The sequence below is a fragment of the Fistularia commersonii genome, chromosome 7 (assembly GCF_037954325.1).
Source record: "Fistularia commersonii isolate RoL2024-O1a breed Wild chromosome 7, RoL_Fcom_v1.0, whole genome shotgun sequence".
In the NCBI taxonomy this organism is placed as follows: Eukaryota; Metazoa; Chordata; class Actinopteri; order Syngnathiformes; family Fistulariidae; genus Fistularia; species Fistularia commersonii.
Window position 1 is genome coordinate 20,496,164 of NC_141290.1, and position 11,701 is coordinate 20,507,864.

General features: G+C 42.7%; 1 protein-coding gene across 1 annotated transcript; it reads right to left on the minus strand.

Moving 5' to 3' along the window:
- Window positions 1–280: 280 nt before the first annotated feature.
- On the minus strand, window positions 281–4,781 carry gdf5 (growth differentiation factor 5). Its single transcript, XM_086150266.1, has 2 exons — window positions 4,629–4,781; window positions 281–1,230 (listed from the first exon to the last, which is right to left on the minus strand). The coding sequence occupies exons 1-2, from the start codon at window positions 4,732–4,734 to the stop codon at window positions 329–331; spliced, it is 1,008 nt and encodes a 335-aa protein (XP_086006392.1). The 5' UTR covers window positions 4,735–4,781; the 3' UTR covers window positions 281–328.
- Between the last annotated feature and the right edge of the window lie 6,920 nt (window positions 4,782–11,701).

An 11,701-nucleotide genomic window follows, 5' to 3' on the forward strand; every position in this document is an offset into this window, starting at 1 on the left:
GACTGAGATGTACCCGAGACATTCCAGTCTTTTTTCAAAATGAAAGATTTTTCAAAATAAAGATTGTTCAGATTCAGATAATAAATCCACCAGAAATAATTGATTATTTCTTGTGCGGCCCGGTAACAATTGATCAACGGACCGGTACCGGTCAGCGGCCTTGGGGGTTGGGGACAACTGCAGTGGGGTAGGCTTGATTGAACAAAACCGTAAGTTAATTTCCTTGACATGTCAAAACTATCTTTGCATCCCTTATCAGTTTCCATCATTCCGATCGAACACTTCAAGATGCAAAGCTAGTGTCCCGCCTCTTAAGTTTTGATCATGGCTACCTGCAGCCACAAGATTCAACCACCATGTCTTCGTACTGCTTGTAGACAACATTGCTGGCTGAGTCAATGTAGAGGATGCTGATGGGGCTGAGTCTGGACGGGACACAGCAGGTGGGCGGAGTGGACTCGGGGTTCATTGAGTTCATGAGCGTTTGTATGATTGCATGGTTAGTGGGCTCAAGGTGCGAGCGGATTGGGAAGTCGCAGGAGCCATCACAGTGAAAGGCTTCATATTCCAGCGGTGCAATGATCCAGTCATCCCATCCCATCTCTTTGAAGTTGACATGGAGCCGGTGCCGATGGCACCGAGGCCGCGTCCTTGGCACAAGTGCCGGCTTTTTCATTGTTCTGGTTGAAGGTGCTCGCCGCATTCGCCGCTGGGTGAACAAGTATTCATACACAGTCTTGTTGTTGTGGCCTGATCTTGCTTTGATTTCATTATAGAAAAGATCACGTTTCTTGCTGCGGCCAAAAACCAACAGGAAGGCCTTTTCCTTGGTGGTCCTGCCATGTCGGGCCAGTCCCAGGGCACGAAGGTCACGATGGTGACTGCCATGCTTCGCCATAGCCTCCAGTTCAAAACAAAGGAGCTGGTTCTGATGGGGCTTTGCTCCCTTGATGACCTTCGACACATCAAATACCTCCCAGCGGCTGGACAAGCTGTCTGTCAGGTTGTCAATAACCCACATCTGCAGCAGTGCCACTCTCTGTTTACCAGAAGAACAGTTGTATAGCCTGAGGTAGCAGCCCTTAGGTGAACCTCTTGCCACTGCTCCACTGTGGTTGTCAGTCAGACGTTTCCTCAGGATACGAAGTTCAGCCCCCAAAAGTTCGCCTTTTTCAAGAGAGCTGATGTTGAAACTATATTGCTGCCGCTGCAGGGCAGACCTGCAGTCATCTGGAGAGACAGAGAGAGACAGAGAGAGAGACAGAGAGAGAGATAGAGAGAGAGATAGAGAGAGAGACAGACAGACAGACAGACAGATCAATGTTTCCCGACCTTTTTTGAGCCACAGCACATACTTTACTTTAAAAAAAAAAAATCACATGGCACACCACCAAATACACACAGGTTAATTCACTACCTGTTGCCATCTCATGGAAGAGCATCGAATTGTCCTGTCTGTCGCTGCCCACATAGAAAGACGTGTGAACACACATTATCAATGACCACATTGACCAATCAGGTAAAAGCGGGCATTTTTTCATGGCACACGAAGCTATACTGCTGCCCACAAATGCTAACTTCTGCTCTCAGTCCAGTTTCCACTACTCTTTCCCATAACTTCATTCTATGGCTTATCAACTTTATCACTCTATAGTTACTCCAATTCTGCACATCCCCCTTATTCTTAAAAATGGGTACCATTACACTTCTTCTCCATTCCTCGGGCATCTTCTCTCTCTCTGAGATCCTGTTTAATAATCTAGATAGGTGTATCATCAGGACCAACTACCTTTCCACTCTCCATCCTCTTCATTGCCTTCCTCACGTCAGTTACTAATCTCTGCTACTTTGTGGTCGACAACAGTCACCTCTTCCTTCATTCCCTCCCTTTAATTTTCTCATTCATCAGCTCTTCAAAGTACTCTTCCCATCACTCTATCTTTATCTTTCACTGTATCCCCCTGTACTCCTGTCTGTTCTCTTCAGTCCCCTCAGTGTTCAACTTCTTGTTTGTTAACTGCTTTCTCCGTATATTCTCTTGCACCTCCTCATTCCACCACCAAGTGTTCCTTACCTCCTTTGCTTCCAGATGATGCACCAAGTACTCTCCTATCTGTCTCTCTTATCACATTAGTTGTAGTTGTCCAGTCATTTGGAAGTGCTCCCTGGCCTCCCCACCCTCACCTACCACTACTTTGCAGTCAGTGATCTCTTTCAGATTAGCTTACAAGATGTAGTCTACCTGCGTGTTCCTACCACTGCACTGATAAGTTACTCTAGGCTCCTGTATTTTCTGGAAAAAATGTATTCACTACAGCCATTTCCATCCTTTTTGCAAAGGCTACCACCATCTGTCCCTCTGCGTTTCTACCCTGGATACCAAACCTGCTCATCGCTTCTTCATCATCTCTATTGCTTGCATCAACATGTCCAATGAAGTCTGCACCAATTACCAACTCTCTCATCATTCTGCATCACTTCATCTACCTCAGTCCAGAACTATTCCTTCTCCACTTACTCACATCCCACCTGTGGGGCATAACCACTAACAACATTGAGATCACACCTTAGTTTTGTTTGTGTGTGTGTGTGTGTGTGTGTGTGTTTGTGTGTGTGCGTGTGTGTGCGCGCGCGAGTGTATTCGTGTGTGCGCCTCCTGAATAAATAAAGGTGGTATTCAGAGCTGATTAAGAGGCTGAAACACAAATCTTCAGCAAACTTGAAATATACTCAGCTTAGCTTAGCTTAGCATGAAGTCCATAAGCTTAGCATTGAACCAGATAGCTATGTATGGCGCTTATGTATTCAGTTAAGATCAAAACTGACACGCAGGCTGGCATGAAATCCTAACCAATGTTATGTGCCAGTTTGTTAACATGTCTCGCAGTCTGTTAGTGTGTATTTGTGTTTCATGGTTTGTTTCAGACTATGTTTGTATATGAGTGTGGACCTTGTGTGTCTGTGTGTCAATGTGGTTGTCTCAGGTTGAGCTTCAATCTGAATTCACGTTTCAGGTCATATGTCATTGTGTGTTTTATGTCAGGGTAAGCATCCATTTATGTGTGATTGTTCAGCATGTATTTGCTTGTCAGATTGTGTGTCACTATGTGTCTTCATCACTGTGAGTGTGTGCAACAGGGTGTGTGTCAGAATGTGCTGCTCTGACCATTTTTGTGTCATGTGTATTTTCTGTGTCATATTCTTTGTCAGTGTATGTTTATGCATAAGGTTGTGTCAGTGTGTTTGTTTACCAGGTTGAAAGTGATTGGATATTATGTAAGTGTCAGGCTGTTGCAGTTTGAATTTGCATTAGTGTGAGTCTGGGTTTGAATTTGTGGTTGTGTGTCAGTGGTTGAATATCAGTTTGTATTGTGCATCAGGTTGTGGAAGCTTGTCCTCAGGATGGGTGTCAGTGAACATCTGTGCACATGTGTGTATCTCAGTGTATGTTTCAGATATTCTATATATTAGTATGTGATTTTATGTAATGCAGCCTTAGGGCGGCACTGGCCCGTGTCTCTCCAAGCCTGCCTTGGGGGGGCACGGAGCAGTGTCTCCCTGTGCCGGTCCCAAGCCCGAATAAATGCAGCCGGTTGCGTCAGGAAGGGCATCCGGCGTAAAACATTTGCCAAAACCAAACATGCGAGTCAACCACAACTATACCATACCGGATTGGTCGCGGACCGGGTTAACAATGACCGCCATTGATACTGATGACCTACAGGGTACTAATGGAAATTGGACTACTGTGGGTCAAAGAACAAGAACAAGAACAAGATGAGGAGTGCATGTTTGGAGGCAGCCAAGGGGTGCTCTTACGTGCCGATGAACCTTGGCATACTGGCACTGTGATGACAATAAATGTTAATAAAGTTATTCATTGTTGCAAGTTGATCAATATTTCTTTTCTGTGAAGTTAATAAAAATACAATGTTGTGCAGATGTCTACATATATAACAATATTAGAGACATGTCTATGGAGGTTCTCAGTCATGATGAATTCTTGTTGAAACTGGACTTGAATTTCAAGTCCAGTTGGCAAGATAAGATTTTTTTGGTGGACTGTGGGGACGGGCGAAATGCTTAATAGAAAATAATTGAGAAGCACTGGTGTTATGCATGACTTTCTGCAACTCCGAAATTGACCAACGTCATAAAAGGTATGGTAAGGAAAAATAAGTCACCAAATGTCTGATTGTTATTTTTATGTCATCTTACAAACAGCTTCGTGATTAATTCCAGAAATTGTTAAACAATTAACTGTTCTTTGAATTTCATGTTGGTTGTATATTTCTTTTGTCTTCAACTTTAGTGCTTTGTCATTTTCAAATCAGCATTTCAGTTGAACAAGCAAGAAAAAAATGTATAGAAGGAAATATGCTCTTTCAATATGTATAAGTGATCAGAGGGGTTTTTACAAATGTTACAAAAGTAAAGAAACAATACAAAATATGCATAGCATATAATCGCACTTTTAAAGTTTTCCAGACTACTGAAATACAATACATTAAAGTTTGAAGGGGAAATAATTACCACTTCATTCACTTTGCTTTTTAGGTTTGTAGTTAGACATTGGGGCCATTGGGCCGGTAATTCGACCGGGAAATGCATCAAACAGGGGTCCTTACCTTGTCCTTTATCCACAAAGCTTGTCACGGTGTCGGCGGCTCCTTCCGCGAGAAGCGCGCTCCGGTTCAGGTCTCCGGAGGACCGGGACCAATACAGTGCTAGCATGTAGTCGTGCGGCGTCACCAGCGGCTGGCCGTGGGGTTCCCCGACTCTCCCTGAGGGCTTCGGACCGACGGCTCCGTCGGCTGCGTGTGCGCTGAAAGACATTGGCGGTTTCAAGTGAGCGCCCGGTAGCGCGTGGCGCTTGGCGTCCCTCTGACTCCCGGCGGGCTCGTCCTGGGGGCCGTCCCGGGGACTCGGCGCGACTCCCCTCAGTTTCACGACCACACCTTTAATCAACGGCGGGGCTGCACGAATGCGCGTGATCCTCTCGGTTGTCACAGGCGCGTCGGGTCTCCACGTCCGTGAATCCGACGGCGGCGATTTGCCGACTCGCCTCCCGGCGACGTGAGCGCCTACGCGGCTGCCTGCAGCCAGGCCTCTCCGCGGTGGTTCTGTGGATCGGTTCCGGCTCAGAGACGCGAGCACGAGAGTGCAGAAGCTCAGCACCACGGACACGCGCGTCACCCACATCCTAAACACCTTTGACCTTCTGGTCGGCCGTCATGGCAACGAACCGCGACAGTTACTGCGTCCCCCTCGGCCGCGCCCCACCGGGACACACCAGCACGACGGACTTGTATCCCGCCGGGAGACCAGTGCAGACACGTGCGACGACGGGGAGCTGGAGAAGGAATAGCGGTAGAAGCAGAGCCGGATCCTCCCGCGCGGCAACGGAGAGACCCATCTTCATCCCTGGATACGAATGTTTTGCCCTGCGTCATGTCGGAAAGCGCTTTAAGACCCCGGGTTTTCTCATCATAATAGTGCGCTTTTTCTCTTTCCCTCCGAGTTTGAATCGGATCCAGAGAAAACAGTGCAGCGCAGCTGCTCAACCGGAGCGGGAACTCCTTAATCACCCAGTGACGTCATGCTGTCACACTCACTTACAGCAGGTAGACACGCGTGCCGCACTCGCGGATCACTCAAACAAACTCGCGTCCAAGTGTTAGCGCGCGCGCGCGCACGCTGAGTCGTGAATCGGCCGGAGCCAATTTCCCTCCTAGAATCTCTTGTTTCAAGCAGTGATACGGTCATTTTGCCGATTCTGAGATTACTATCTTAAAATTGACTTCACCTTGAAATTACGGAATTATAGATATGCAACCATTTTCAAGAAAACGTCCGACAGGAAATTATTATATTGATGGAAATACAATAAAATCCTTATGAAATAAACCAGTTATTACAAGAGAACAGGGTTTCTAGCTTTATGGGGGCCCTCGGCAATATCCTCTTTTTTGCCCCTTATTAGTTTAACTGCAATAGATAAATTGTGAGACATGGAGTAGGTTCATTGGAGATCCCTTGATTTCCAAGATGGGTGAATAAGAGAGTGAATGGTTGTGTGTCTATGTATGGCCTTGCAATCAAATGGTGACCGTTCCAGGGTGAACGCTGCCTCTCACCCAGTGATGAATGGGATAGGCTGCAGCATCCCTGTGAAAGTTGCCACTCGATAGTGCCGGGACTACCTTATGATTTTCCAGTCTCACACTTGAGACCAGAAGTCAAAAGGAAATCTTAGGAGTCGCACCGGCGACCTATTCAAATCGCAGTGCGCTCCCGTCATCTAGGTCATCAAGTGTAAGCTGGTAGTCTTACAATCTTAGCACAGTCTTAGTTCAGTTTTTGCCTACTCTTGGGGCTTACGACAGTATCAATCATGTTTGATATTAACACAAGTCTTTGTATTACTTCACTATAAAGACTGAATCAACAACCAGTAGATGAGCTTGATCAAAACTGGAAATAAAAAACCTGGTACCAGCATGATGGGAATACATTGAAAGATGGGGAAAAGAAAGTTGTAGTTTTCCACAAGTCTTTTCAAAATCTTTGCAAAGTCTTCAGATGTAAGATCCACAGTCTTTATACTGAGACTACACTGAGGCTATAGTGACACTTGGAACTCGAAAAACTAATCTTTAGATAGAGCTTGTCTTTCAAAATCCTTTCAAGGTCTTAAGGTGTAAGCCAAGTTTAAGTGGTAAAGATAATGGATAGATTGATGGATTTATAGATTCCTAAAGATGTGCAATAGATAATCGGCAATCAATTACATTATACAAGGGAGACAGTCCAGAGTCATGAAAACCTCTCTTTTGGGATCCGGGATCATCAGTCTTTGCAGTTCTCCACCAGAAGCTCTCGTCAAGCAGCAGCCATGCCAGAGGGTGGACTCCTGCAGGTGTGCAGTGCACACACTGTGGATCATCAGGCCTTCTCAGGCTGAGGTTAAGAGGACCCTCCTGCCAGCCCTTTGTTGCCATATTGTTGGTTTAGAGTCTATTTTTAAATGTCTATTTTGAATTATGATAAAAAGGTCCTTGAATACAAAACTATTAAGAATAATACTACTGTTGAGGTAGCAAGGAACCTTTAAAATGTAACATGAGCCCTTTTGAGAATCTTTTTCAGTTTTCATGACGCTGTACAAGATAGAAGTCAACACGCAACCAAAAATAAAAACACAGTAGTAAATAGCCTGACAAATAGTAAATGTGTCAGGCTATACTATCTTTATTATAACTTTTATTCTAATCTAATAAACCCTGTTTTCGTCAAATTAATGCAATAATTCATTTTTCAGGAGTGGGTTATAACCCACTAGAAGCAATCACCCACTGCCAAAAAGTAGTGTTGTACAGCACACTTCACATTGGAACAGTAACAACATAAGTGGTGCTAAAGTAGCAGATGCCATATAATTATTTATCCTGAACATTCAATATACGCCTTCCCTCAACCTGCATCATGATAAATAACTTACATCTCAAGTTTACTATTGTCAGCTTTCTTCATGTATTTACTTTTTTGGTTTCTCTGCACCAAATAAAAATTCATTTTGTCACACTATTGACCTTAGCTGTGGAGTATGGTGCAGTCCAATTCATCACTTTCAAATGTCTATCCATCCATCATCTGCCCCTTATCCTGCACTCAGGTACTTGAAGGACGCTGAAGCTTATCCCAGCTGTCATTGGGCTAGAGACAGGGTACACCCTGGACAGGTCGCCAGTCAATCGCAGGGTCACATACACTAACAGACAACTATTCACTCACTCAATCGAAGCAATTTTCCCAATTTTTTCCAATTAACATGCTTCATGTTTTTGGACTGTGGGAGGAAACCATAGAACCAAGAGGAAACCCATGCAGACACAGGGAGAATTTTCTTCAAAATTTTCAGGAGAAGTGTTTCTGATTTTGAGGTTTTTTTTTTAATTTTATTTATCAATTTGCATAGAATATGTCTGATTTTGAATCCATGTTTCTCTGAACTTGCATGGACACTGATCTGACATCCTGGAGTAGCTATCACTGGGGGACAAAAAACTGACTTGTATTTACAAGTGTTTACAATATTTCAAATGCAGAAGTGATTTGATGAAGATTCTGGTTTCGACTACGTTGATTTTTTGAAAGAAAACACTTGTTAAAGCTCAGCTTAGCTTATTAAAAAACAGTGTCCGTTACCATTTAAATTAAGTAATTTCTTATACAAATCTTTTTTGTTACTTTTCTGTAAGGTGACAGGTGGACAGGGTCCTTTCAGAATAAAAGTTACAGTGTAGTCGCCAAACAGAAAAGCTTCTCAGCAGGTGTTTTGCCCCACATTTCTGTGGCTTGGCTTTGAAGCCACAGTTGTGTTTACTTTCACCCCCTGGAGTTGACATATTCCCTGCCCTCGTTACCCACAGTGTGAGGGAGGTGGTCAATCTGGCTACTGATAAAGTGCGTGTGTGTTTGAGGAGGATGACGATGGCGATGATTGTGGCAGCAAAATTGCAGCCTCTCACCTTTCACAGCTGCCACTTCCTTTGACGCACGGCGGGAACCTGAGGAGGATAGTGCCCAGGTGTTTCTGTTTTAACTGGGTAGAGAAGGAGGAGGAGGAGAGGGAAAAGTAGGAAGAGAAGGAGAGGGAGAAGTAGGAAGAGAAGGAGAAGGAGAAAAAAAAGGCCAATACTATGTTGACAGTAGCTTCTCCTCACTCCTGCGGCTTGTTCCTTATCAGAGATTATTAATGTTATTGATTATCAGCTGATCGGCTTTTCTTCATCTCATCATCTGGTCTTTGAAGTGTTAGATTTAGGTTCTAGTGTTTCCTCTTTTTTTATTTTAAGGGGGGGTAATATTGTCAGCCCTCTTAATAACGGTTTGAAATAATAGTTTTGCCATATGGTCAATTCACACAGCCAGTGTTATTGTAGAAAGTGAATTTAAAAAACGATAGATCCCTTCCAGCAGACCTTTGAATATATAGTGTACCTCATACAATAATTCAATTGAATATGAAGGTAGTTGGTGTGAGAGAGGAAGATACAGAGAATAGGGTTAGATGGAGAAAGTTGACTCGCTGTCGCGACCCCTGACGGGAAAAGCCGAAAGAAGAAGAAGAAGATACAATAATTTAATTGAATGTCTTAATGAATCAACAGTATGTGCATTTTCATCTAATCCGTTATATCGAATACACAAAAAATGAATCAGAAATTTAAATGTTGCTGATTAAAACAATTTAGAAACCTAATTATTGAAAATTAATTTTGAATTCTGTAAGAAATTTCAGAAATGTCACCATGTTGATAATATTGTGATAGTATTGTTTTGACTGCAGCAAACTGTGTTTAAACCCTCAAACGTAAGAAGGTTGATCATGTAGTTTCCTCTTGCACATTTTTTTTCTAAGGGAATGTATGTCCATGAAGAAACTGTTGTCCATAGGGACGTCACTCTGTGAGCATGCCATTCTGTAAAGATGTGGATCTATCTATGAGCTCTATCTGTCTTCTTCTTCTTTTCCTTTCGGCTTTACCCCTCAGGGGTTGCCACAGTGAATCAACCTTCTCCATGTAACCCTACTTTCTGTATCATACAGTCAACATAAAAAATTAAGTAATAAATATTGGTAGATTTTTTTTTTATTCATCTCTGTCTTTCCTCAGTCCATAGAGGACCCCTCAATACACACACACACACACACACACACACACACACACACACACACACACACACACATACACACACGCTGCAGTGCAGGGCAGAGTTTATTTAGCAGGCAGGTTTTCGTCTCTCGCCGCCAGAGACAATATTATCTTGGAATGAGCAGGTAGAAGTTGTTTGACAGAGATGCCACTGTCAAGAAAATAATCTACTCCCCTAGATATCCCCCCCACCTTCCTGCCTTTGATTCCCATCTGATATCTGTTTCCAAGGCAGTCTTTGTCTCTGAGGGTCATTAACTCTAGCCTCAGGATTAAACTGCAATTACTCTTTAACAAGATATTTTGTCAAACACATAGGGACCTACTACTGTGACCTCTGACTTCAAAATGTATGTATTGATTACACACTTTTTAGAAGTTTTATGTCATTGTTTTCATTTCTTTATAGAATTAAGCTTTTTGCAAACTGCTTCCTTTTAAACTTGTTAGCTCTGTTTCTCCAGTTATGTTGTTCTTATTGTGTTAATTAACTCACAGCTAATATTCAGATCATTTCTAGCACTTTTATAGTCACAAATTTTTCCAAATATTTCACATATTTTAAGGAAATTGTTTGATTTTTTTTTTTGCTGATTATAATCTTTCAGAAATGGTCTTGCTACTCTTTGTTAATTACCTGCTATTGCTATTTTGCGGATGCACATTGTGACTTTTTGTTGTATGATTTTTTAACATTGATGGAACCCCTTTATTCTATCTTTAGTTTATTGTTGATATCTATGACATTTGTACTTAAAGTCCTTGTAATTTTCTCACTGACTTTTAAGTCATTCACTCTTCGCGTTACTCACATATCAGATATGCTCGAAAACTTTTTTCTTCCAAATTCACCAGAGTATGAAGCCATGGCATCAGGACAGCACAGAACTCGCCAAACAGTAGAATTGTAATCTGTCAATAAGTCTTAGAATGAAACTGAACTCAGAAATAACACCTGACAAATTCACTGAGGGTAGTCCAGGCGATGGACTAAAACCCAAGGCTCCACTCAAACCACCTGTGACATAAGCAAAGAATCATTCCACTGCAGGACTTTGGTGTCCTCTAGTGTTTGTCATTGAACAGCAATCTTTCGCAAAACGCGGGTGTCCTATTTGGAAATTTCATCGACATTTTTTGAAAAATGGACAAAATCAGCATCAAAACTCGGACATATCTTATGTTTATACAATATACAAAATTAGAGGGGGTCTGCAAGGATTCAAATCTAAATGAACAGTAAATTCACAAAAAATAGAAACAGAACAAGAAATTACAGGCAAATCATCTCTATAAATGGATAAAATACAAATAAATGTTTGTGTATATTTACAATAATATACCACATGTAAATATTCTACAACTTTTTTCTGCAATAGTATGCATAGTATACTATAGTATGTGCGTGTTTGTATATACAGTATACCAGTGGTGGGCCATCAGGGCCTGCAAGGCCTTCTCTGCTGGCCTAAAAAAGCATGACATATTAAAGAAAGGTCGGGTAACTCCTAAGCTAGCGAACTTGTCACAACCGGGAAAAGAATTTGTCCGACATTTTCAAGCCACGAACTACGACCGGTACCCCTGGCTCACAGGCTCCGAGGTACACAGCAAATTGTATTGCTGGGAGTGCTTGGAGACGAAGCACACGGATAATCTATACAACAGAATAATTGAGCTCTTGAGGAAAGAAAGGAGGATGGATTTTGTCTAAAAATGATCAGAATTTTGGTGATTAAAATGCTGCTATTTTCCTTAATAATACTGAAAGTTTATAAGGTTATTATTAGTGTTTTTTATGTGTCAAAGCTGTTTGCTATAAAGGCATTTTGTCACGGGGCGCGGGGGTGGACTCAGGCAGGGAACCACACCTTCGAGGCTGAAATCAGGGTTGAAGTGCTTTATTTAGCTAGACAGGCAGGTAGGGTGTCGCTGGCAATTCCCTGGCCCCGAGACAGAGTCACACAAGGCTGGGTCTCACC